The 27614-nt window shown below is 45.3% G+C and overlaps 1 protein-coding gene across 4 annotated transcripts in view; it reads left to right on the top strand.

Moving 5' to 3' along the window:
- Positions 1-4345, top strand: part of PNPLA2 (patatin like phospholipase domain containing 2) — a 100514-nt gene extending 96169 nt beyond the window's left edge. For 2 of the 4 annotated variants that reach the window (XM_029582110.1, XM_029582108.1), the window contains exon 9: positions 716-4345. In XM_029582110.1, coding sequence (XP_029437970.1) covers positions 716-992 — 277 coding nt within the window. In that variant the 3' untranslated portion in view covers positions 993-4345. The remainder of the gene's footprint in view (positions 1-715) is intronic. The other 2 variants (XM_029582111.1, XM_029582112.1) reach the window with 2 other exon arrangements.
- Positions 4346-27614: the final 23269 nt, after the last annotated feature.

Below are 27614 nucleotides of genomic sequence, written 5' to 3'. Positions count from 1 at the left end.
CAGTTAGTATAGCTGTGTTTGGATAAGTTCTTAGAGGAGAAGTCCATTACCTGCTATTAATTAACTTAGAGACTAGCCACTGCTATTAGTAATGGTAACATGGGATAGACTTAGTTTTTGGGTACTTGCCAGGTTCTTATGGCCTGGGTTGGCCACTGTTGGAAACAGGATGCTGGGCTGACCCAGTATGGCAAGTTCTTAAATTAAATTAAGGATGGTCCAGAGTTTGTTCCTGTATATGCCCACTACTGACCTTACAGGAACTTGGTGCCTGAATGACCGCAGCAATCAGACTTCTGGAAGGGTTGCTGTGATAGTCTGTAGTTGAAAAAATAGAGTGGACTCTTGTCCTCAAAAGCTCATGTCTCAATAAATCTGGAAGGCTAGAAGGTGCCACTGGCAGCAGATTCTTCAGCCAATGCCTCCATGAGGGGCGTGAACTCCGAAATGTGACAGATCAGCAAAGAGTGGCCGAGGTGGAGGCCTCATGACTTTCATCCCTCTTACCTGAAGGGACTCTGTGGGTTTACCTTCCTCGGTACGAGGCTGCTAGGAGAATCTTCCTGCTGTAGCTGTGGGCTCAGAGCTCATGTAAATCATTCAGATCATACATTAATGTCTTCAGATAGAAAACTGAATGATTACGGCTGCAGCTCTAGTTCTCAGGAAAGGCCGGGACCCTTAATCTCTTATGTGTGTGTTTCCTTTTTTTCAGGCTCTACTATCACCTGGAACTTCGCAGGACCCAAAGCTTACCTGTGCCTCTGGTCTTCAATTACAGTGAATCTCTGCCCAAGTGGGTGCGTAGCAACACCTCCCTGATGGACGTAATGCTGAAATGGGAGGATTACCAGCGCCAGCTCATGCCAGGCCTCTTCTGCATCAATGTCGACATGCAGGCGTCGCTTTTCCACCAGCAGCCACAGCCTGAAGGCCTCCAGATGCGCAACGTCCTGCAGGGCAGCACCCTGGACAGCCTGCCACCCTCTTAATTCCCCCCCCCCCCAGCCAAGGATGCAGCTGGCGCAGAGGAAGCCAACCTACGGCCCTCCTGACTTCCTGTGCACAGGAAATGCCGGACACGGCAACAGCCAGCCCACAGCCATCCTATCTCCCTGTGCCAGGGAGACTCCAAGCGCGCCAGAGGACACCAGGACGTGTGCAAAAAACTCAGACATGGTCTTTTCCATTGTATTTGTGTGCCTGTCGCCACTTGCTCATTATGATGGGCACAATGTCCACTCAAACAGGAGTTATCAAGCAGTTATAGTCATGTGTACATGTTGTAAGTAGGTCTGTGTGTCTATACATTAGATGTATATATGCATGCTCAGATCCCACTCCTGTACCTATATATATATTATTTATACAACTCCAAGGATTTTCTCTCTTTTCCTGCTAAGTCCGTGAAAGACTAACAAACTCCATTGGCATTGATGTTCCCATGCCCCATGTGCACGGGGGCAGCCGGTCGTGTGTCCTGTGTGTCTGGCTCAGAGCACTTTTACCCAGCACTTGTTGTAAGGGGCATGGTGCCCCGTCTGTACTAGAAGGCCCATGTCCAAGGTTGGTATCGACTCTTTCCCCAGCGGCATAACCGTGCTCCAGCTGTCTACGCTCACTGACTGTCCGTAAGACTGAAGACATACCCCCAAGGCAGGAGGCACTGCCTGAAAGCAGATCTGCACTAATGCAGCTGTTCCCAGCTCCAGTCCTCATGATCCTGAACAAAGAGCAGGGGGTCCATTGAGCTCGCTACACAATAATGCGGAGAGGCGGCAAAAGGCCCCTGTGCACCTGCACTCGGTTTGGTGAAGTGAAAAAAAATGGGCTCAGAACTGCTGGATGTAGCTATTTCATCATACTCGCCAATATCGTTGGCCTGTAGGAACTTAAGTTACTTTTAAATTGATTTAATGGATTTCAGGCTAACCAAAATAGGTACATTAGACTGTAGATGTAATGTAGGCAAATATATCGCTTGCTTGGTTAGTACAGATGTCCTGCAATCCAGACTTGCATTGAGAAACGTTGCATTACTGCCTCAGAGACTCTGCATTCTTCCTGGTGGGCAGTACTTTTTATTTTAAGAGGAAGCTGGCAGGCTACATTTGCTTTCTGAATGTGTTCAGAGAAACGCAAGAGAGAATTTTAATGACATCATTGTTAGCTGTTGCCTGCTACAGAAAGTATTGCTTATGTGGAGGACATCGCCCTGAAGCAACGGGTGAAAGCTATTCTTGGTTATGTGACAAGGAATCTACCAATCCAATTCCTTGAGCATATGGTTCTTTGTCCCTCTTTTTATAGGGACTTGCCCTCCGATTCAGTCTCTGGAGGAAGACTTAACTGATTCTCCCTCCTGATGCAACCTGGCACTTGTAGTACTCATGTCAAATGGCAGAAAACAGGACTACATGTACCACAATGCACTGTGATGAGAGGCCAAAAGTCTTCCTCCAGGACCTGCCTCACTAGGCAGCACAGCTGCTGCAAATTGTTTTAAGAGCAGTTCAGAAACCTTTGAAGCTTTTATTGTTCAATTTATTAGAAAAAAATGTTAAAGGAAAAATCTTTTAAATGTATTATTAGACATCTGTGCTGTAGATTTTAAGTCTTTGCCGCTCGCAGCTAAAGCAACCTGTTCCCTGACCCCACGACATGCTAGGGGCACATAGCAACTGGCTGAAAAGGAGAGCATGCATGTGAGCACTGCTTTAACCCAGTGCATTCTGGGACATGCAGTTCACTGGTGTCTTGCAGGACTGTAATCTTCTCAGTAATAATAATAATGTTTATGCTTTGGGACTCAGGTCATGCCATAAATCTCAGCAGAACCCCAAAGGGATTTAAGTAGCTTAGAAATCCTAACACTGTTATAGTTCAAATACAATTGGATAAATGGCAACTCAGAAAGATAACGTGACTTACCCAAGGTCATGCAGGGAGTCAATGGCAGATTGGGGATTAGTACTCAGCAGTTTCTGACTCCTAATACTAAACTCTACTCCCAGTCTGCACATACAGCAGTGCACTCAAGTTAGGATTACCAATTGGCTCCACTGTGGTCAATGATATTGCAAAAGGAAGCACATGGGGCAGACTAGATGGCCCTTTTTGTCCTTATCTGCCATCAGATTCGCTGAGTCCCGTCTAGTTTTGCCAGATTATTGGACTGCAGTGGGGTGAAACCAGGACGGACTCTGCCTATCCAGTTAATATTACGGTTCTCATATACTGTAGCTCCATGTTAGTAGGCAGAGGCTGAGCCACTCTTGACATCCACCTGTTACATTCGAGCCTTGTACATCCTGTTTCTTAAGCAACTGGCGTACAAATCCCAGCATGCAATGAGAAAACAGGACTGGCTCAGCTTCTCCTTTTTGTTCGTCTATATTTTACCCTTAGAGACCAAAGGTTGTTTACATCAGATGAAATAGTCATCCATAATAACATAAGTACAATAATAAAAATCAGTAATGCAGATCTCTCACTACCCTATTCTCAATAGGGAGTAATAAACCACACCATGTAAGAAAAATAAAACACTCCCTCTCCCATCATGGAGCTATATGGGAACCCTGACGAGCTCCAGCTGGGGTAGGAGTTGGCGCGCTTTTGCTGTGACCTTAGGCTTTTATGGCAGAACAGGCTGAATGCTCGGAAAGGAAATCTTGAGGATGTGGAAGGTGAGACAGACCTGTGAAGTGAAATGTTACATTGAGGCTGCGACTCTGACCGAGTACAGATTGTAGCTGCCTGCTTTCAGTCTCAACATGGAAATGTAAAATTCCCCACTCTGTCCTGAGGGGGGAGACAGAGGTGCCTCGCTCTTTCACAGGGAGGTTAAGTTTTAAGATTGGACCCTTGGTCTTTAGCAACATTGAGGTGCAGCTTATCTGTCTTGGAGGGAGACAGAGCCTCTCCCTTTTGGGTTTGAACACTACTGGCTCCTTCAGACAAGATCTGAAGATTTGCTTCTAACACTGCTGTCACACTAGAAGCCGGTGTCTTTAGGCCATGGACTATCTGGTGCGGTGACTACCGTACTGTGCAGGGCACGAACTGCTATGGCCACCTGCCAGTAGTTAAAACCAGAAGAGGCCACAGAGAGACAAGGAGAGAAAGAGACAGCTTAAGGAAAATTAGAGGGCAACGAGAAGAAAAGTAAATGGTGGTGCATTCACCTGTTAAAATCTGTGTTTTATTTTTGTATTGGTCTTTTAAAAAAATATGAATATTTAATCCAAATGATGTTGTAACCCTCTCAGGTCCCTCAGATCTGTTATGAACCTTTATTTATTTTAATTAAACTTTTTTCCATACAGAAAATATTTTGTCAGTCTGCATACTATTTGAGAATGCGCACAGTTCATGTTTTAGAATAATGCGGAGCTTCCCGATTAGTGTGTAATGGGAGAACCTCAGGTAAGCCATGAAGTTCTTGGCACCTCTCTCTTCCCACTCCCACCCCAGTGGAGAGAAAATGGGGAGTAGATCGCAGCTGCCAACAAAAAGCTTTGTTCTCTTCCTCCGGTTGCCGTGCATCATGGCCTCCCACCAGCAGAAGGAGCTAGTGAGCAGCGCTCTATATCTGTTGCCTCCGCCTTCCGAAATCAGAACCGTGTGGGAAGCCTCTGGTCGCGCACAGTTCTGACTTTAGAAGAAAGCTGGCAGAGGAGACAGAGGCAGTAGGTAAGGGGGCAGTGCTCGCCTAGTTCCTCTTGCCATCCAAGAGGGTGGAAGGGAAGGTGGTTTTCATGGCAAGGATTGTGGGAGGAGGAAAGGGAAAGTAAGGTGGTGATCCTAGGGGGTGGGAGGGAGAAGCAGATGTTGATGGTGGGGGGTGGGAGGGAAGGGATGATGCCAGGAAGATGATGTGTCAAGGCCAAGTGTGCACGAGGTTGAGATCCCTGGAATAATGCACAGCTGGCTGGCCTGGAGACTCGCTGGCAGTGCTGTGATGCAGACTGTCCTTGGTTCAATTTCCGAGTCAGGGCTGGCGATGCCGTACAGGCGGTGTTCACAGCCCTGAAGAGAGGGTCATTGTTAAGGGCGATACCTGCTGGCCACATTTAGAGCCCATGATAGAAGGTTCCAGAAGGAGTCCCTGCGCATGACCCTGGCCTCAGGACCGTTGCTGCAATGAGCAGAGTGGGAGAGGGGGGGTCTATTTAAAATATGGGAAAAATGCCTGGGTAATATTGCAATGAAGATTCATGTTACCAGGATTCCAGAGCTGGTTCTGATCTGAATTGGACAAGAGAGAAGGAATTAAGAGATTAAAAAATAGCCGGTCCTTAGAATAATGCACACAAACTTTACTTAGTGTTTTGCTTTCCAGCATTATATGGGGCCCATAATCAGGGCACATTACAAAAAATGACACAATAGCCAAGTGTGAGGACCATAAAGGGTAAATGGGCTGCTGCATTATTTTCTGCTCTCTACCCCCATATTTCAGCAACGTGCATGTTTTTATCAGTGAAGTTGTAGGTGTTCCCAGGGGAAGCAAACTACAAGCATAGTTTTCAGATATTCAAAAGTAGGTGCAGGGTTTTTTATTTAAAAAGCAGATGCAGATTTGTCTGGGCACTTCTCGGGGATAATACTCCCTGTATTTTTGCAGAAAATTCTGCCTATAAAAACTATCCATGGAGTTTTTCAGACCACAGATAGTTTGATTATCTACCCCTCTATAATTTTCAATTTCCATGATATCTTTTCTATTTTCAGAAGTTAGTGAGATTTTTAGCACTTTTGAAAAATGTGAAAGGCTCTATTGATTGAGGATAGTAATTCAAAAAGCTTTTATATGGGTAAACGTTTTTCTTTACCTGCATAAAAAGGTGGTTTGTAAATGGCCCCTCTTCATCAGCCCTGAAGGGTTAGGTGGGAGGAGAGGATTTCATTTTCAAATCTCTTCACATTCTTTCACATATCCCCTGCCAGCCTGAATTTTCACAGGAGAAAATTAGTTTCTTGGCGTCCAATCAGATGAATCCAGAACAAGTGGGTTATGCACCTCTACCAGCAGATGGAGACAGAGCAAATATGTCACAGTATATATACCCCTGCAGTGACACAGTATATATACTGCCTGCCAGTATTCTCTGTCTCCAGCAGATGGTGGACATGCATCTCCCTATTGGGGATTGCTTTGTTTTGTAAAAGGAGAATTAAGGATATTACATTGCCCTGCTCTCCTGCAGTGATACCTAAAGGTCCCTCCCCCAGTTGAGAATTCCTGAGGTGATTTCCGTGCTCCCTCAGATGAGTGCCTTGGTCCGGTAGCTGTTTTTTTTTTCAGCCAGTGTGGACTTAGCTGCTTAAGTGGCTGAAAGGCAGCAGGTGCAGGAAGCAGAGCATGGTGGTCACGGCACATGCCCTTTCCCCCTGCTGCTGGGTATATATTTAGAGACATAGAAGGTGGCTTTTGTAGCATAGGGCTTCCTCCTTTTTTTTCCCCCCCAGTCTCCATGTGTGTGCCATTCATCCTGCTCCATAGGCAGCCTAGTGGGTTGAGCAGCCTCTGTAGGCTAGACACCGTTCTGAGGCTTTTTGACTGCGTGCCACGTGGAAGGCCACAATGGCATTTTGTGCACTTATCTTAGGCTGCCCTCTGCAGGATTGTTTGTTTGGCATTTGTGTCCAGGTTGGGCATCCAGTTTTTGGACACTAAGTTGGGCCTTGAATTCCATGTGTCTTAAGTTAAGCGGTGCTTTAAGTGGCCACACGCTTACCTGTGCCCCCGAGTTACACTGTGTGCGTAAATTGTTTTTTTACAACACGTAGTTTTGGGATGCCTATGTTTTGGTCGCCTAGGCATTGGGACATCTAGGTGTGAAATGCCTAAGTGTTGGATGCCTAGCATTTTTGGATGTACAAAAAATACCCAAAAAACTCCCAATTAGATGCATGCCTCCGGCTGCCATTTAAATGCACTGTCTACCATAATGGTGCCTATGCCTATGAAGACTAAGCGCCTTACTCTTTGTGGTACCTGTCATATTCAGGCATCTTACCCTGAATATGACAGCGCTGTTTGGAGGTTTCTGATTTCACTAAGCCTGGCTCTTCCCAGCTGGTTATAGGCCTGGGTACAGATGGCTCAGGTGGGGCGCCTGATTTTGGAACTCCCTGTAACTGGTTCCTCAGCAGGGGATGGTAGCTCAGTGTGTGCCTCAAGTACCTCCTGGATTGGATGCTTCTAAGTGTTCGTGGGTAGAGTTTTTCCAGGGATTGCAATGCTTTCTCCAGGCGCAATCTTCAGCCCTCTCTAATACTCCCAGAGTAGAGTCACAGGTAGGAACCTTGCCGGACTTACTGTTAAGCCCCAGAGTACTTCTCGTGTGGCAGCGGGGTTTCATAATGGAGGTCCAGATGGTGCAGATGATGCCGATCCTGACTCCCTTGGGGATGGTGAAATTCCTCCAGGAGTAGAACCATATAGAACTAACGCTGTGGTTCTTTGATAAAGATGAACTGCCAGCTCTGATGTCCCAGACCTTGCAAATGCTCGGCGTTCCTGGAGCAGACGCTGTGACTGAGCCAAAGAAAAATCCCATTTTGGTTTCCTTACGTAAAGGATCTTGTTTTTTCTCCGTGATGGAAGCCATTCAAGAATTAATTGATCATGAGTGGGGTGTCCCAGAGGATAATTTCAAAGGGGGTCAGGTTTTGGAAGGCCTGTACCCTTTGGATCCAGTGGCAAAAGAGCATTTACATTTTCCAAAGGTAGATGCATTTGTGTGTGTGTGTGTGTGTGTGTGTGTGCGTAGTCTCCAAGCAGGCCACTATTCCCATAGAAGGAGGAGCAGCCTTGAAGGATGCTCATATAGGATCGAGACTATCCTTAAGTAAGTATTTGATGCAGTGGCAATGACTTTGCAGATTGCTTTTTTTTGTTCTCTGGAGGCTCAATCTTGTTTACTTCTCTCCCAGGAGATCAATGACTCTGGGGTCAACTCCAGGGCAGTTATGGAGCCAGCTGCTGCCTTTTTGGCAGATGCAGGCTGTGATTTGGTCCGCACTTCAGTCAGAGGAGTGGCTTCTATTGTAGCGGCTAGATGTTAGTTATGGCTGAGAAATTGGTCGGCCGATGTGACTTCCAAGGCTAACCTTACCAAATTGGAAGTCCTCCAGTTTGTAGATGCTCCAAAGGAAATAACTGTCCCAGTCCATGATATTTTTAAAGAACTTCTTCTCAGGATCTGGGAACACTCCATGTCCATCCTGCCGGTTAATCCGAAGGCGGATGCCATCTACCTGGTCCAACAAGCATTGAGTTTTGAGAGGTGCCATCTCCCATGCCAATCGGTTGTGGTGGAGTCTGCTCTTAAAAAGGTCAAGCACACTCGCACCCATGCCTCTGCCCCTCCAGGGAGAGAGAACAGGGAGTTGGATGTCCTGGGTAGGAAGGTGTTTCAGGGCATTATGCTCATCGCCCGTATCACCTCCTACCAACTATATATGACCCAGTACAACCGGAACCCATGGAAGCAGGTCCAGGAGTTGTCAGCGTGCCTGCCTCAACAGCACAAGATGCATTCTTAGCAGTAATACAGCAGGGTCTGGAGACAGGAAAACACGAGGTGAGATCTACCTACGATGTTTTCCAAACAGCAGCGAGAGTGGCTGCAGCAGGTATTGCCACCCGCAGGATGGCCTGGCTCTATGCCTTGGACCTTTGGCTGGAGATCCAAGAAAAGCTGGCAGATCTACCCTGTATGGGTGAGAATCTCTTTGGGGATAAGGTCAGGGATGCACTGGCTCAACAGAAGGCCCACCATGAGACTCTTCAACATCTGTTGGCTAATGCTTCCAATCCACCATAATCGGTCAGGAAATCCTCGAGACAAAGCTCAAGGAAATCATTCTAACATCAGAGAGGAAATACTATCCTCCTGCCTCATGGGCCCACACACCCCATGCTGGTTCCAGAGGTCGTTTCTTTCAGCAGAGGACTTCCAGGCCTCAGCCAGCCCCCCAGTAAAGCCCTGCCATGGGGTTTTGACTGGGAGCGAGGGAGCATGAGATTTCCGTACCCTCGGCTTCCCCCCTCCCGGTCAGGGGTAGGCTGCATCATTTTGCGCAACGCTGGCCCCACATTATGTCGGATCAGTGGGTTTTCACCATTGTTTACTGAAGGTACTGCCTAAATGTCAGGGGTGTCCCTGCAGACTCTCCCCCACTTCCATCGTGGGCTTAATCTGCTACTCATGAAATACTTCTAACAGAGCTCTCTGCTCTTCTAATGTCCAGAGTGGTGGAACCCATACCCCTCCACCAGTGGGGCAGAGGGTTCTACTCTCTGTATTTCCTGACATCAAAGAGAACTGGGGTCCTACACCCTATTCTCAACCTGAGATCCTTTGGGCACCCTGATCCTGCTCTGTTCTCTCGACTTGAAAGATGCCTATGCCCACATTGCAATCTTCCTGGGTCACAGGAAGTATCTTCGCTTTGTGGTGGAAAAAGATCACTTCCAGTATAGAATTTTACCTTTCTGTCTTGCATCAGCCCCCTGGGTCTTCACCAAGTGCCTGGCATGGTAGGGGCACACCTCCGACATCAGGGAGTGCATGGGTTCCCCTACTTGGACAATTGGCAGGTCAAAAGTGCGCTCCTTACGTCTGATAATCTTAGGTGATGCAATCTCTGGGGTTTTCATCAATTACCCCAAGTCCCTCCTCAGCCCATTGCCCCACCTGGGCTTCATTGGGGCCAGGCTGGACAAGGTTCAGGCCAAAGCATTTCTGCCCCATAATCAAGCTCTTACCCTGTCATCGCTGGTGAGCTTGGTCCACAGCCATCAGCAGGTTTTGCTCATATGCTGCTTCCTCTTTTGGGTCACATGGCTGCATCTGTCCATGTCACCCCCTTAGCCCACCTGTGCATGCGCATCCTCTGTCCTCGGCGTGCATGTTCACGTCATGCCGCCTCTCAGAGTCTCTCTGTCCTGTGGGAGGATCTGTCCAACCTGAAGCAGGGGGTCCCTTTTCAGGTTTTCTCACCTGAGGTGGTGCTTACCACTGATACCTCCCCCCGGGGTTGGGGGGAGGTATCAGTGGTAAGCACCATGTGCATGATCTCTATATGCAAGGTTGATGGAAGGCTCAGGAAGCTCTGTCAGATCAACGTCCCGGTGCTTCGAGCAATTTGCTATGCCCTTTGGGCATTTCGAGACCTTTTGTCCCACAAGGCAGTCCTGATTTGGACAGACAATCAGGTAGCAATGTGGTACATCAACAAACAGGGAGGCACTGGGTCATTTCTCCTCTGTCAGGAAGCAGTACAGATTTGGTCCTGGGCCCTGTCGCAGGGCATGCTCCTAAGAGCGATGTATCTAGCTGGAACGATGGACCATCTGAGTCAAGCATTCCAGCCACACAAGTGGTCGCTGGATCCAACAGTGGCAGCCCGGATCTTCCACCGGTGGAGAACTCCGGATGAGGATCTCTTTGCCTTCCCCTACAATTGCAAAATGAGCAAATTCTGCTCCCTGTTCGGAACAGATGGACTTTCAGCCTCGGATGCCTTTGTCTGACATTGGGGCACGGGTCTCCTGTACACGTATCATCCTCCTCTTACACTGGCCATGAAGACTTTCTTGAAGCTCCAGCAGGATCAGGGGACCATGATTCTCGTGGCCCCTTATTGGCCCAGACAGGTCTGGTTCCCGCTCCTTCAGGACCTGTCAGTCAGAGAATCCATCCATCTGGAGACCTCTCGCGATCTGATCACACAGGGTCGGGGCAGACTGCATCAGCCAAACCTCCGGGCGTTAGCCTTGATGGCCTGGATGTTGAGCGCTTAGTCCTGCAGCCCCTGGACCTCTCTGATGACATGTCTCAGGTGTTGGTAGCTTCCAGGAAGCCTTCCACCAGGAAGTCTTATCGACTGAAGTGGAGGAGGTTCTCCGTCTGGTGCGAGGGTCAATGCTTGGATCCTTTCACCTGCTCCTCTCCGAAGTTGCTTGACACTCTGAGGCACATCTCGGAGGCTGGGTTAAAAACCAACTGTCAGAGTACACCAGTGCCTTCAGAGCCTACCATCAGGGTGTCGCTGGTGCGCCCATCTCTGTGCAACCCATTGTGGGACAATTTCTGCCGGGCTTGCTTCAGATGAAGCCTCCCCTTCGGCCTCCTGTTGTGTCCTGGGATCTCAACGTAGTATTGGTGCAGCTCGTGTGTGACCCTTTTGAGCCTCTGCGATCTTAAGTTCCTGACTTGGAAGGTTCTCTTCCTGGTGGCGGTTAGTGAGCTTCAGGTGAGGTTATGTATCCGCCCTACGCAAAATTCTTTCATAATCGGGTGGTCCTGCATACGCACCCTAAGTTCCTGCCTAAGGTGGTGACTGATTTCATCTTAATCAGTCAATCATTCTGCCCACCTTTTTTCCAAGGCCTCATTCTCACTAGGGCGAACAGGCTCTGTACAGTTTGGACTGCAAGAGGGCTTTAGTGTTCTGTCTCAAACACACAGCAAGCCACAGGCAGTCCTCGCAATTCTTTATATCTTTTGATAGGAACAGGCTGGGTGTTGTGGTAGGAAAGCAAACTCTGTCCAACTGGTTGGCGGATTGTATCTCCTTCTGCTATGCACAGGAGGGCCTTCACCTTGGAAGCCGCATAAAAGCTCACTCTGTGAGAGCCATGGCATTATTGGTTGCCCACTTATGAGCAGTTCCCATTGTTGAAATTTGCAAGGCCACAAGATGGAATCCCTACGCACGTTCGCTGCCCACTACTGCTTGGACAGTGATGGTCGACATGATAGTAACTTTGGCCAATCTGTCCTTCGCAATCTCCTCCAGGCTTAAACCTAACTCTCCCTACCCTAGGGCCCAATTGTTTGGGTTTAGGCTGTCTCCCTATGTTACCAACAGCACTGCAGTTATTTTTGTGCCCGTTGGCACCCGGTTTGGTCCCTCTTGGTCATGGTTGTTGCCAGGAGCAGCCTGTACCTTGGTATTCACCCATCTGTGAGGACCACCATCCTGCTTGTCCTAGGAGAAAGAGTTGATTACCTGTAACAAGTGTTCTCCTAAGACAGCAGGATGTTAGTCCTCAGGAAACCTGCTCACCACTCCGTGGAGTTAGGTTCTCCTGCGTTTTTGTTATTTTAGTTTTTTCGCTCGTGAATTCTATGTTACGAGACTGAAGAGGGACCCAGTATGGATGTGCGGATAGTGGCATACTGGGCTTGCTGTGTGCCGGTCAAAGTTCTAGAAACTTTGACAAAAGTTTTCCATGCCGGGATCCATCTAATGATGTCACCCATCTGTGAGGACTAACATCCTGATGTCCCAGGAATACACCTGTTACAGGTAAGCAACTCTGCTTTACTGGTAAGTGCTAGTCCAGTTCCTAGACTAGCACTTATTACCTTCTTATCTCAGCTCAGTGTTGCTTGTTGGCCAAGTATTGAAATGGTTATCTGTTTTTAATCAGATTTTTTGCTAGTATGTCCACAGTTGCTTTTGAAGAGAATACTGGCAGGCTGATGTCACTGCAGGGTTATATATATACTGTTAAGTCAGTTTGCTCCATCTCCATCTGGCAGAGGTGCATAACCCACTTGTTCTTGATTCATCTGACTGTCCTAAAGAAAAGGAAATTATCAGATAAGTAGTAATTTCTCAATTGTAAGCTCTCTTGAGCAGGGACTGTTTTGTATTTTTGTACAGCACTGTGTATGTTGTGTAGCGCTATAGAAATGTTGAGTATTAGTAGAATTGAGCATGCAGGCCCGTGAGTACCATTTAAAATATGAAACATAGAAACATAGAAATGACGGCAGAAGAAGACCAAATGGCCCATCCAGTCTGCCCAGCAAGCTTCCCTCATTTCTTCTCCCATACTTATCTGTTTCTCTTAGCTCTTGGTTCTAATTCCCTTCCACCCCCGCCATTAATGTAGAGAGCGGTGATGGAGCTGCATCCAAGTGAAATATCTAGCTTGATTAGTTAGAGGTAGTAGGGGTAGTAACCGCCGCAATAAGCAAGCTACACCCATGCTTATTTGTTTTTACCCAGATTATGTTATACAGCCCTTATTGGTTGTTTATCTTCTCCCCTGCCGTTGAAGCAGGGAGCTATGCTGGATATGCGTGAGGTATCAGTTTTTTTCTTCTCCCCTGCCGTTGAAGCAGAGAGCTATGCTGGATATGCATCGAAAGTGAAGTATCAGGCACATTTGGTTTGGGGTAGTAACCGCCGTAACAAGCCAGCTACTGCCCGCTTTGTGAGTGTGAATCCTTTTTTCTTCTCCCCTGCCGTTGAAGTTATGCTGGATATGCGTGAAGTATCAGTTTTTCTTTTCCCCTGCCGTTGAAGCAGAGAGCTATGCTGGAAATTCGTGATGTATCAGTCTTTCTCCCATGCCGTTGAAGCAGAGAGCCATGCTGGATATGCGTCGAGAGTGAAGTATCAGGTACATTTGGTTTGGGGTAGTAACCGCCGTAACAAGCCAGCTACTCCCCGCTTTGTGAGTGCGAACCCTTTTTTCTTCTCCCCTGCCGTTTAAGCAGAGAGCTCTGCTGGATGTGTGAAGTAACAGTTTTTCTTTTCCCCTGCTGTTGAAGCAGAGAACTATGCTGGATATGCATTGAAAGTGAAGTATAAGAATGGAGTGATCAAGCTAGTTGAAAGGCATCAGGAATAGAGGAAGGTGGAGGTAGTAATTTGGATATTTGGTTTGGGGTAGTAACCGCCGTAACAAGCCAGCTACTCCCGTCTTTGTGAGTGCAAATCCTTTTTTCCACATTTCCTCTTGCTGTTGAAGCTTAGAGCGATGTTGGAGTCACAGTAACCATGTGTATGTTTATTGAATAAGGGTATTGTCTCCAGGCAGTAGCCATCATTCTGGCGAGTCACCCACTCTTCATTGGCGGCCTCTTGACTTTATGGATCCACAGTGTTTATCCCACGCCCCTTTGAAGTCCTTCACAGTTCTGGTCTTCACCACATCCTCCGGAAGGGCATTCCAGGCATCCACCACCCTCTCCATGAAGAAATACTTCCTGACATTGGTTCTGAATCTTCCTCCCTGGAGCTTCAAATCGTGACCCCTGGTTCTGCTGATTTTTTTCTTATGGTAAAGGTTTGTTGTTGCCTTTGGATCATTAAAACCTTTCAAGTATCTGAAAGTCTGTATCATATCACCTCTGCTCCTCCTTTCCTCCAGGGTGTACATATTTAGATTCTTCAATCTCTCCTCGTACGTCATGCGATGAAGATCCTCCACCTTCCTGGTCGCCCTTCTCTGTACCGCTTCCATCTTGTCTTTGTCTTTTTGTAGATACGGTCTCCAGAACTGAACACAGTACTCCAGGTGAGGCCTCACCAAGGACCTGTACAAGGGAATAATCACTTCCCTTTTCTTACTCAATATTCCTCTCTCTATGCAGCCCAGCATTCTTCTGGCTTTTGCTATCGCCTTGTCGCATTGTTTCGCAGACTTCATATCATTAGACACTATCACCCCAAGGTCCCTCTCCTGCTCCGTGCACGTCAGCCTTTCCCCCCCCATCGAATACAGTTCATTCGGATTTCCGCTCCCCATATGCATGACTTTGCACTTCTTGGCATTGAATCTCAGCTGCCATATCTTCGACTACTCTTCCAGTTTCCTTAGATCCCGTCTCATTCTCTCCACTCCTTCCGGCGTGTCCACTCTGTTGCAGATCTTAGTGTCATCCGCAAAAAGACAAACCTTACCTTCTATCCCGTCCGCAATGTCGCTCACAAAGATATTGAACAGGACCGGTCCCAACACCGATCCTTGCGGTACACCACTTAAAACCGCTCTCTCTTCAGAGAAGGTTCCGTTTACCATCACACATTGTCTTCTGTCCGTCAACCAATTTGCAATCCAGGTCACCACCTTGTCACTCACTCCCAAGCTTCTCGTTTTATTCACCAGTCTCCTGTGCGGAACCGTATCAAAAGCTTTGCTGAAATCCAAGTATATGACATCGAGCGCTCTTCCTTGGTCCAATTCCTTGGTTACCCAGTCAAAAAAGTCAATCAGATTTGTCTGACAGGATCTTCCCCTGGTGAAACCGCAATGCGGTTGTCCATCTCAGCCATGGTGCTGAACAGCAGTAAAACCCATTTAAATCTTTCTCTAGCTTTGTTAGTCTTTCTTGTTTCCATTATCATCATGACATACCCACAAATTAACATATCTTACACGCATTTCATTTTAAACAATTTATTTTTTAAACTGACAGCTCCTAGAGATGTTCTTTTTATCAGGAGACCCAATTCAGGTAGTCTGCATAAAATATCTATATGTTACTTATGGTTTGAAGGAACATCTGATGCACTTCCATGCTGTAGTACTTTTATATTTCTCTTTTGCTCATAAGACCATAAGTTGCCATACTGGGTCAGACCGAGGGTCCATCAAGTCCTGTTTCCAACAGTGGCCAATCCAGGTTACAAGTATCTGGTAAATACGCAAACATTAAATAAATCCCATGCTACTAATGCCAGTAATAGCAGTGGCTATTCCCCAATGTCATCTTGATTAATAGCGGTCTATGGACTTCTCCAAGCCTGTTTTAAACCCAGCTACACTAACTGCCCTAACCACTTCCTCTGGCATTGAATTCCAGAACTTAATTGTGTGTTGAGTGTGAGAATTTTCTCCAATTTGTTTTAAATGTACTACTTGCTAACTTCATGTCATAAGAAATCATATGAATGTTCCCAATTGTTGCCTATTCATTGCAATTTAGGATTTCCTGTGGGATTGCTAGTTGAAAACTTCCAATATTGGATGAAAAAGAATGCACCCAACTACAACATGCTGGGAGAGAATGGGGCGATATTATCCTTTCATCAGTCGAGTCATTATGACTTGAGTTGGAGGGATTATTTGTTTATTTGCAATTACAACATTGTTTCCTCCTTAAAGGTGGAGGATTTGGAGACTATTTTACTTTCCAAGCTACATAAGGCCCTGCATTAATTGGACTTAGAGAGCTCTCGTGATGTCCAATTTAATAAAGGAATGACAGTAGTGAGATACGAAGGTGTGGAGAGAAACCCACTTCACAACCTTGCAGATCTCCACGGGAACTGTTTGAAAGTGGGCCACCATGGTTGTCATGGTTCTGACAGAATGAACCTTGACATGATCCCCAAAATGCAGTCCCACCTGGGCATAATAGAAGGGGGATGCAGTCTGCTAGCCAATTGGATAGTGTCTGTTTGGCAACGGCAACTCCCATTCTATTCCTATCAAAGGAATTGAAAAGCTGGATGGGACTGTCTTTGGGCTTCTGTCTGCTCCAGAAAGAAGGCTAAGGCTCTCTTGCAATAGAAAATGTGCAGCGCTCGTTCACCTTGGTGCAAATGGGGCCTGGGAAAGAATGTTGGCAGGGCGATTGATTGGTTAAGATGGAAATCTGTCACCACCTTAGGCAGGAACTTGTAGCCTGGATTGGCCACTGTTGGAAACAGGGTGCTGGGCTTGATGAACCCTTGGTCTGACCCAGTATGGCTATTTCTTACATTATTATGTTCTTACCCTATCATGATAAAACTTAGTATAAAGGTGGATAAGTCACTAAGGCCTGGAGCTTGCTTGACCCTAAGCGCTGAAGTGACCGCCACCAAAAATATTACTTTCTAGGTTAAGGACCCACGAGCGCAGCGGCTCAAAAGGAGCTTTCATCAGCTGAGCCAACACCACAGTGAGGTCCCAAGACATAGTGGGAGGCCTTAGGGGAGGCTTCAATTGAAGCAGACCCCTCATAAAACAAACAACTATCAGCTGTACAGAGATGGGCATACCATCTACACCTTGGTGGTATGTGCCAGTTTCACTGAAATGAACTCTAACAGAGTTGGTTTTCAAGCCAGCCTCTGATAGGTGTAGGAAGTAGTCAAACAGTGCAGAAATTGCATCGGCCGGACTGTGTGTTAAAGAAGTCTCTCACCACTGAGGAAGGGGAGAGCTTCCAATATTCACAAGGACGTCAAATAAAATCCTCTTACTTGTATAACACTTAACTAGGAATTGTCCCCTACCTCCAAAAATAGACATTATTATGATGAAAAAATATATAAAAAATAAACCCTTTGCATAAAGTATCATGATATTTGTCTGTTTCCTGAGATTTCTTTTCCTTTAAGTTTTCCACTGGGACCATAGTCACTAGGGTTGGGTTAAGAAGAGCATGACAGCTTAGTTTATAGATTCTCTTTTCTTCAATGCAACATCTGGATGAAGTAATTAGGAAAGCCCTCTAACCAACAAACTACTACACAACACATGCAGCTGTGTGACCATGAAAGGGCATAAGAACATTTTATGTCATGATATTCATCTATCCATCATCCTCCACCAGCGTCTCATCCAGAAGAGTGCCATCTAATGGCAGCAAAAGACATAAAGCTTCCTGAGTTTTTATAGAAATGTTTCTTCTAGTTTTAGTTTGCACTTCAGGTTGAACATTCAGGCCCCATATAAATACCCTGCACCTGAAAATCTAACTGGTACAGATCTGACCATCCTTTTGTTTTTTGTTTTTTTTTATAAATGAATTTTTATTGCTCACCAAAATATAATACAATCAATACCAAAACAGGTACACATATAAAGGAGAAAAAAGCATTCCAGGATTCATAACATCCTTCAACTACCTTCAATTATTCCCCTCCCCCCACCCCCCACCCTCTCCGCTAGCCAAATTTCCTTAGACAGACTATTCAACATTGATCAGTTGGAGTACTAAGGATTAACCATATATAAAGTAGTCTTCATAGCAAAAATAGCACCCAATGGATAGATATGTATAAATGTGCTCATCACAAAAGTAACTGAGCTGGTATAAATTTCCCAAACTTAATATCCACTTAGTAACTCAATACAATTAGGACTGTGACGCCATCTCATAAAAGGATCCCAAATCCTAATACATTTTTAACATCTTATAATGTTGTATCTCTGTCAGTTTATTAAAAAAAACCCCACTTTCTCCATCCTATACATTACTGCTCCCACCTTTGGAGGATCCACTACTTTATAATAATAAGACCAATTCGCACCTGGCAGCAATGAGTATTTGATGTATAAGTTACCAAGAAATATCAGAGGTCAAGGAATCAGGTAGATTCAATAAAGCACTAAGAGGAGAAAGTGCCAATTGTAAATCACAAATATCTTTCACCAACTTAAATATTTCCCGCCAGAACACCTCTATTTGTGGACAAGTCCACCACATGTGATAGAATGCACCCATTTCTTTTCAGCCCCTCCAACAAGATACCCCATGTTATGAATTGCGCTGCCCACGGGTTCCCCCGCGAGCAGGCTCTGCTGACTCACCATGCTGTCTTTTCTTTGCCGACGCGGTCCGGAGGCCGCCCTGTATCCTCCTGGCTTCCGTGGCTGGAGCCGCGGCCTTCTTCAGGGCTGGGACCGCCCTGACGCTGACTTCCTCTTCACGGCACTAAGGCTGCAGCCCCGGGCTGGAGTAGCGGCTGGAGGCCGCCCCTGGGGCCTCCTGCAGCGGCTGGAGCCGCTGCCGACGTCGGGCCTGCATCCCAGGCCAGCCCTGCCTCTTCTCACGCTCTGCGTCGGTGCAGGCCGCTGTCCGCAGTCCTGCACAGCTTCCTGCTTCTCCTAGGCGCGTGACCGCGTCTTCCTTCAAGATTTAAAGGGCCAGACACAGGAATTGTCTTGGCCCCACCTTGGTGACTGTTTCCTGCTTCAGCCCTATAAAGGGCTGCTCCGTCTGTTGTTCCTGGCCTTGCATCATCGTGGAGTCGTAGCTCTGGAGGCTCCTGCCTGCCAGAGCCTGTGTAAGGTCGTCTTGTCTTGTGGAGCTCCTCATTGTGATGACTTCTCATCATGCCATGTCATGTCTTCGTGCCTGAGGTCCTCGTCCAGGTGTCCTGGTGTCTTTATCTTCCACGTCCTGGTGTTCCTGCCTTCCTTGATGTTCCTTCCTATGCCTCGTCTTCAACGCTCTTGAGCCTTCTGGTCCGGTAGGCTGGGGGTCCCTCAGATGCAGTACTCCTGAGTGGACTAGCCTGCTGGTGGACAGTTGTCCTGTGCTCCTGAGCCGTCATTTATTTATTTATTTATTTAGGGCTTTTCTATACCGAATTTCTTGATACCGATCTCCTGTGCTCTCCCGCTCCCGTCGTGGTCCGTGACCAGCCTCTGGGGCTGTGTAGGGCGCGTAATGGGACAGGGTGGTCTGTGACTCAGTCCCGTGGTTGGCCTGAGTAGGGCCCCTTGAGAGACAGTGCCAATGTCCATGCCTTGTGTTACCTATGTGGATTCCAAGTGTCTCGTCTGCGATGCCGTCCGCATCGATCCCAAGTGCCTCGTCTGCGATGCCACCTGCATCGATCCTGGTGTCACGTATTCATAGTCCTGGTGTCATGTCTTCAGCCCAAGTCTTCGTGCCATGTGATGCCGTTGCATCAGCCCAAGTCTTCGTGCCATGCGATGCCGTCGCATCAACCTTCTTGTCTTCGTGTCAAGGTCCGTCTGCCCTCAACCTCAGGCCAGGCCTGCTGCTCCATGCTGCTCGCAGCAGGTCCGAAAGGGCTCGGAATGGTCGGAGGACCATTCAACTTCCAACATCCTCGGATGTTGGCCATGGGAGCTTGCTGGCCTGGCAGAGGGTAGACCGTCAGCCATGCGGAGCCACCGTCAACTCTTGGCTCGGCCCTGAAGGTCTGGTCTGGGCTGAGGCCCACGGGCATATGAAAAACACCATTCACAACACCCCAAAACCTGGGAACGTTTTTAGGAAGACGTTCTGGGGAGAAATACCAACTCATCAAAACTTTGTAACTATTTTCGGTTATAGAAGCCGAAATAGAATTTTGTGTGCTAACATAAACTAAATCCCAATCAGAGTCTGATAACTCTCAACCAAAGTCTTATTCCCAAGCTTTCACATGGTTAGGTTTATCTCCCAACGTATTATTAAAATAATTGTAAATGCTGGAAACCACCTTTTGCTTCCTATCTACATTATCGCACCACACCTCGAATTGTGTTTTGCCAAGAAGTAGATCTCTCTGCACATCACCATTATGTAAGAAGTGTCTAATCTGTAAATAATAAAATTCTTCACCCAGTTTTGAACATCCTTGTTTTATTGTAACTTCTTAGTTTCTCTTCACCAGTTACTGTTTATTTATTTTCATTTTACACCCCCTGTTAACTGTAAACCAGCATGATGTGATTCCTATCTTGAATACCGGTATATAAAAACACTAAATAAATAAATAAATAAAATGTGTGAGATTTATCTAACAAATATTTGTCACAAAAAGTTTGAAAAAGGTCATTATTTTCCCCTCTTTACGTAAGGAACCTATTCTGCTTAATCTCTTATCCACACAACCCCCCAACCCTGGCTGGAATTCAACATTATGATTAACGGAAGAGCTAAAGAAATAGCTCCTATTTCCCACCACCTTTCTTCGCCATTGCTTCCGTATTCTAGTTGTGGTATCAGTGTGCAGTGAAAGAGAGTTAATCCATCTCCAAGTAGACGGTGGTTGCCAAATCAATGCCCACAAGGGCATAATACCCACAATATCTTGTTCAATCTGGACCCCCACTGTTTTTGGTGGCATTTCCTATTCCAGTCAATTATGGCTCGGAGATATGCAGCTGCATAATATCCCCTCCCCCCCCCCCCCCCCCCCAAATGTGGGACCCGCAATCCCCCTTTTAGCTTAGCTCTACATCCTAGGGTGTTTCTGATTCCAGATAAATGCAAAGATTCTTCTTTGCTGTCTTCTGAGCAGCTTGTTGGATATAAAGATGGGTAAAGTTTGACAAAGATACCCAAGCCTCGGTAATACACTCATTTTAATTGATGCTAATCGCCCCAACCATGAGAGGGAAAACCCCATGCATTCCTCCATATCATGAAAAATAGAGTTAAGAAAAGGGATTTAATTCAGGGCAAATAAGTCACTAAGTTTATTACTCACATTGATACCCAAATATTTAACTTTAACAGCCCAGTGAAATGGGAACTTCTTCTTCAGATAAGAAAGCTGATTCTCTGGAAAAGAAAGATTCAAAATTTCAGATTTCTCTAAATTCAATTTAAAACCTGAAACCTTGCTATAACGATTCATCTCTTCTACCACTGCTTGTAAAGACTGAGCTGGATCTGATAACGTAAATAGGGATAATTTGTAAGTATCTAGTCTTACATGAACCCCTTTAATGACCACAGACTGCTGGATACTGATCACTAAGGGCTCCAAAATAAAGCAAATAACAAAGGTGAAAGAGGGACCCCCCTGCCTGGTACCTCGCTGGATAAGAAAGGCAGTGAAATAGCCTCCATTTACTTTTACACAGGCCCTGGGGGCATTATATAACTGGCGAAGCCAATTTACAAAACCAGGCCTAATATTCATTCTCTCCAACACATGAAACAAAAAGGAAAAGCTTTCTCGGCATCAACAGTGAATAATACTGCTGGGATCTCTCTTCCCCATTACCCACCTGATTAAATAGACTATTTTTCACACATTGTCTGTGGCCATTCTGCCAGGAGTAAAGTCTGCCTGGAAGAATGGATTAACTTTGTCATTACTCTACTCAAGCAATTAGCAAGCACCTTGGCCAAAATCTTTAAATCCACATTAATTAATGATATGGGCCTGTACGAGCCACATAAAGTAGGGTCCCACCCCGGTTCACCCAAGATAGACCTTCCAAATTTGCCTCAGGGACCAGTTACCACCTTCCCATAATGAATTACCGGTAAATAAATCCAGCAAAGTAGGCGTTATTTCGCTAGAAAATTGTTTGTAAAACTTGACAGTAAAGCCATCCAATCCGGGGACCTTATTTATTTTTAGGTCTTTAATAACCTGCTGAATTTCTACAAGAGATATTGTTTTAAAAAATGTCTTTTCTCCATCTGATATTGTTGGTATCTCAATCAGGGCCGGCATGTCCATTAGGTGAGCTTCGGCAGTCGCCTAGGGTGCCGAGCCATAGGGGGCGCCGAAGAGCAGCCATGTGGTGCCGCAAGCAGGGCCTATCCCACTCGCAGCAAACAGAAATAGAGAATGTGTCGCGCCCCCCACCTGTTTCAGTGCAGACTGTTTCTATGTCTCTTTGCCATGAGTGGGACAGGCCCTGCTTGTGGCGCACCACATGGTGGCTGCTCTTCGGCGCCCCCTACGGCTCGGCGCCCTGAGAAGTACCCTTGCACCGGCCCTTATCTCAATTGAATGTAAATACTCATCTATGTCAGAATCTAATATATTTGTACCTTGTCTATACAACTCACCATAAAATAAAGAGAATTGCTGCCTAATATCAGATGAGGAAAATCAAAAAAGATCCCTCTTTATTTCTAATCTTGATGATGTGATTTTGCACCATACGACTTTTCAATGTATGAGCCAAAAGCCTACTTGTTTTATTCCCACACTCAAAATATTCCTGCTTAACCAGATTTAAGTGCATGGAAATGCTATCCAAATCCAAAGCTCTCAATTCGTCTCTCTCTTGCACTAACTTGGTGTATACTTTTGGCTGATAATGTTTGCTTATGAATTCTTTCTAAATTAGCCACAGTGCATTCTAACTTAGGCCTGGATTTATCAAAATGCACTAAATATCGCATGCGATAGGAAAAGGCGTGTGTTTTATAGTAATAGGCAGTTTATCGCAATTTGTGCTGATACCTATGCGGAGCGCTATCTTAGCACAAATTGCGATAAGTGCCAGAATTGATGTATTTCCTACATACAACCACTGGGGGGGGACCAAACTGGAGGGGGAAGAGAGAGAGACAGAGGCTAGCCATAATGCCCTCACACTAGATTGGTATTTATCTCTCTATGGGAGGTCCACCTAGTCACTCGAGGTGAGGTTTAGGTATTAGTGTAGGGGTTACGGGCCCCTTTGACATTCAGAGTGAGATGTATGTACAGCACAGTGCTCTCTTGTGAAGATTTGATGACCTTCGGAGTGAGGAAACTCACCCAAAGATGAGATTTGTGCAATGTTCTCTCAACCTAGCTGCTTGATACCATTCGTGTTATAGTGAGCCCAGCCCACTTGGCCAAAATTCCCGCCCCAATATCCTCCCCTTTTTCTGATTTGCATTGCACCAAACATTATGGTGCTTTTGCATGCGTTAATGGCGTTTTCGCATGCTTAAGGCATTTTTTCATGCGAAAACGCCTTAACGCATGCGAAAACGCCATTTAGCACTTTGATAAATGACCCCCTCAGTTCTTAACCTCATTTTCTCTTTTTTCTTGTATGAAGCCTTGAAATGGAGTCATCTGTATTAAAATCTAAATATTCTTTAATCTCTGCTGACACTTGCTGACAGAAGGAAGCATCCAACAATAAAGTACCATTAAGTTTCCAATAATGCTGACCCATCTATTTCTTTAAATGAATATCCAATGTTATTGGTGCACGATCAGACCACGTGATTACTCCAATCTCAACTTGTGCCTTATTATTAGCTAGTGCTTTTTCCACAAAAACATTTCTATCAGACAATATGAATTTGTTGGTGAGAATAGAAAGTATAATTCTTAAGATTTGAATTATGAAGTCTCCAAATATATCTATAAGATCCCATTTTTTCATCAACGTTTTACATTTATTTCTATTCCTTGTCAACCCCTATCCACTATTGGTCAAATTATCTAAAGCTGGAAAACATGTCAGATTAAAATCTCCAGCTACTATATGTCCCTCCCCTTTAGATTGTAATACCTCATCCACAGTTGCAAAAAATCACTTTGATCTGAATTAGGTACATAAATATTTAACATTTATTTATTTATTTATTTATTTATTTAACAGCTTTTTTATACCGACATTAAAGTACACATCACATAATAGTGTAAACAATGCCTTCCATCTCGAATTGAACTAAAACTACCCGCCTTGCAGGGTCCCCATAATTCAGTTTCACGTTACAAATAAAATCTTTCCTCAACAAAATCCCAACCCCAGCATAGTTTTCTTCTTTAGTGGCTTGTGCAAAACAAGTATAAGAAAATTCTTTCCAATTCAAAAAGTATTCAAATCTGTGCTTTATGTGAGTTTCTTGTAAGAATATAATTGATGCCTGTGGTTGCCTAATTTTCCTCCTAAGCAGTTGTCTCTTTCTCAAGGAATTTAATCCTTTTACATTTAAAGAAAAACTTTACTTTAGACATCATAACACTAAAATAGTTATATCCCACTATCCACCAAACCATATATATCCCATGTACAATCACGTCGTGAACCATTTCTCTGTGTATAAACAACTTTATTTCCCAAAAAAGACTGGTTCCCCATACCAACAAATTGCTAAGAACCCGGAAGCCTTCTATCAAACCCAAATTTAACATTTTGCTATTGCCTCACTCAGAATCTGCAATAGCAAATGGAGGCGTGAGCAAACCAAGTAACAACTCACTGCCCCCAACCAAGCTGTCTTGAAAGACATCGCTTCTAAACCATTATACCACATTATGGATTATGACCGAAGAGAATTAAGATTCTTCCAAAAAGCAAAAAGATGATTAGTAAAAAAAAAACAAAACAAAACAAAAAACCCAAACCTCATCCCTTCAAAAATGAAGAAGGCAGTTCACTACACTATAATGTTCATCCTGCGTCGTCTTTAGACAAAGTGGATTCCCCTGAATTTCTTCTTAGCTGCCATCCTCCCTTTCCCACTGTTTGCACCGCGGTAGATTTTCCTTGAAAGCTGGTTGTCTGCCCACCCACTGCGCTGTTCAAAATGGCAGCTTGCCCCAGATCATCATCACTATGCTGAAGGGATATAACCAAGGATATTTAAATCCTTCTTTTCACAAAGCAGAGGTAACTTCTTTGAATTCCATTCTCTTTTTAACAGTTACTGGTGATAAGTCAGCATATATGGAAATAGTGTTAGTTTCCCAGCTGCCACCCCGGGGAGTTTGTTTGTTTATTTATTTATTTGAAATATCTTCTAGCCCACAACTTCATAACATATTTTCAGTGCGGGTTACAAGATTAACATCCATAAAATACTAAAATATCACAATATTCACATTCATATACATATTCAGTAAAATAAAATTAACATTTGAAAGCTTCTTCAGAAACCATTTTTTTTACTGGTTTTCTGAACATTTTTAAGTTTAGCTGCTCACGAAGCCATTCTGGCAATTTGTTCCATTCCATTACTGCTACTGAAGGGAAAACTCGTAATCTGGTTTGAACTCACTTATACTGATTAGCCGAGGGAATACACAGCTGCAACGTACACTCTGACCTCAGTCTATTCAGAGGTCTACAGCTCTATTGCATCTCGTTAAAATACAAGGATGTGTAATTTTAACAGTTTAACAATTTAAAAACAATAATCAACAATCTAAATCTAAATCTTGCCCTCCATTTTACTGGTAACCAGTTTAGCTCTCTCAACACCGGCGATAGATGTTCCCTTCTTGACAACCCTGTAAGAACCAGAGCAGTGACATTTTGCACAAGTTGCAGAACATGTATCACCTTCTCTGGAAGACCTAAATACAAGATATTACAATAGGCTAGGTGGCTCATCACAATCGTTTGAACCACTGTCTGAAAAAGATCAGAGGGCAAAAAACTTTTCAGTGGCCTAATCATCTTCAGCTTATAAAAAGCTACTTTAGCTACATGACGCACTTGAGACTTCATTGACAACTGGAAGTCTAAAAAGTCTTCCAGACATTTTACCTCTTTCTGAATTGGCACAGAAAGGTCAGAAGTTACCTTCACCTCCAACAAAACCCTTTCCCAGCCATAAATCTTAGGTTTTTTTATATTCAGGAACAGATAGTGATCAGTCAACCACTCTTACCTTACTAAAAAAAATCAACAGCCTCCTTCCTGGTAATTCACCTTTAGGACTGCATGGTAGAAAAACCTGAATATCAGCAGCATACATCACATACTTGACCTCCAAAGAGTGTAGTAATGCCCCCAGGGAAGATAGATAAATATTAAATAAAAATGCCGAAGGGACCGACCCCCCACTTGAGTTGGGTTTCTCCTATATATATTTTTTTTTTAATCCTAATTCTATGTTACGAGACTGAAGAGGGACCCTGCGTGGATGCGTGGTATAGGGCACGCTGGGCATGGTCAATGTGCCTGGTCAAAGTTCCAGAAACATTGGTATTTTTACGTATCGGGCTCCATCTGATGATGTCACCCATGTGTGAGGACTAACATCCTCCTGTCCTTGGAGAATACCTGTAACTTTGCTTTGTCTATGATGATGCCTAGACCCTTTGCCTGGGTGGTAATTCCCAATCTTTCATTGGGTTGCTCTTCCCTACATACATCTCTTTGCACTTGCCACATTAAATGTCATCTGCCATTACATGCCCAGTCTCCCAGCCTTGCTGGTTCCTTTTGCAATTTTTCACAATTCTCTTGTGATTTAACAACATTAAATAATTTTGTATTGTCAACAAATTTGATCCCCTCACTTGTTCCAAATATGTTAAAAAGCAGCAGTCCTCGTATAGATCCCTGCAGGCCAGGATTTAGGCATAGGCAACATAGGCAATTGCCTAGGGTGCCAAATTTTGAATACTCCAAATACCCAGGACAAAGATAAGTGCACCAGTGCCAAGGGAAAAGCTTTTCCAGTTGTCCATTTCAAAGGGGTACTGCAATCACACTCTGAATATCTGGAGAGGGATAGTGGTAGAAGGACTTCACTCAATATCTGATTTCCAGGATCATCTATTCCTCTCACTCCTTCCACTCTCCAATTCTGCCTATGGGAGCCCATGGTATCTGCCTTACATCTTCCTTCGTAAAGACCGAAGCAAACAATTAATTTAAGTTGTCCATTATAGCTTTGTCTTCCCTTTTTATGCTTTGATCATCGAATGGTCCAACTGATTCACTCGCAGGATTCTTGCTTTGAATATACCTGAAAATCAACACACTGCCCAGGGTGTGTCTGTTAGATCAATGGCCAGGCTATGGCCCACAGCAGACTAGAACACCAGAAGGAGTCCTGAGTGTCTGGAGGGCAACCTTACTTGCTTAGGGGTAGGCTGCCCAGAGATATCCAGCCATTACATTCGAGTGGACCTTCATGGCAGGCCAAGACATATTGATGAGGGCGAAGATTCACTCTTAATTGTTCTAAGAAGCTGGTCTGTTTTCTGTTACAGGCAGTTGTGTGTTACAGGCTTGCCTTTGGAGAAAAGGCGGAGGAGAGTGTTCCTACCACTCCAGGCTGTGATAAACATCCTGGCTGTAACCGGGTGTCACGTGCCCCCCCCCCCCCATATCAAAAGATAAGGCAAGCGGGGGGGGGGGGGGGGGCTCACCTGGAGTAGCATGGCATCCCTTGGTGTTCTGGATGGTTGTTGAGTCCAGCATGCATGGCCGGTGTGGCTCTTCCAGTTCATTGGCTCTGTGGGATGGTGGGATTTAAGGGCACACTGAGGTCTGACATCAGATGTTCCCAGAACCAAAGAGCTCAGCCCTGACCCATCACCAGATGGAGGAGAGGGCTTTAGCCACTCCCTTTCCCTCTGATCCCTTGGACCAATTGAGCTATTTGAATTTTATAGATGGGTTGGGGGAG

This window comes from Rhinatrema bivittatum, chromosome 17 (genome assembly GCF_901001135.1).
Source record: "Rhinatrema bivittatum chromosome 17, aRhiBiv1.1, whole genome shotgun sequence".
NCBI lineage: Eukaryota > Metazoa > Chordata > Amphibia > Gymnophiona > Rhinatrematidae > Rhinatrema > Rhinatrema bivittatum.
This window is presented reverse-complemented; position numbering and strand designations above follow the sequence as displayed.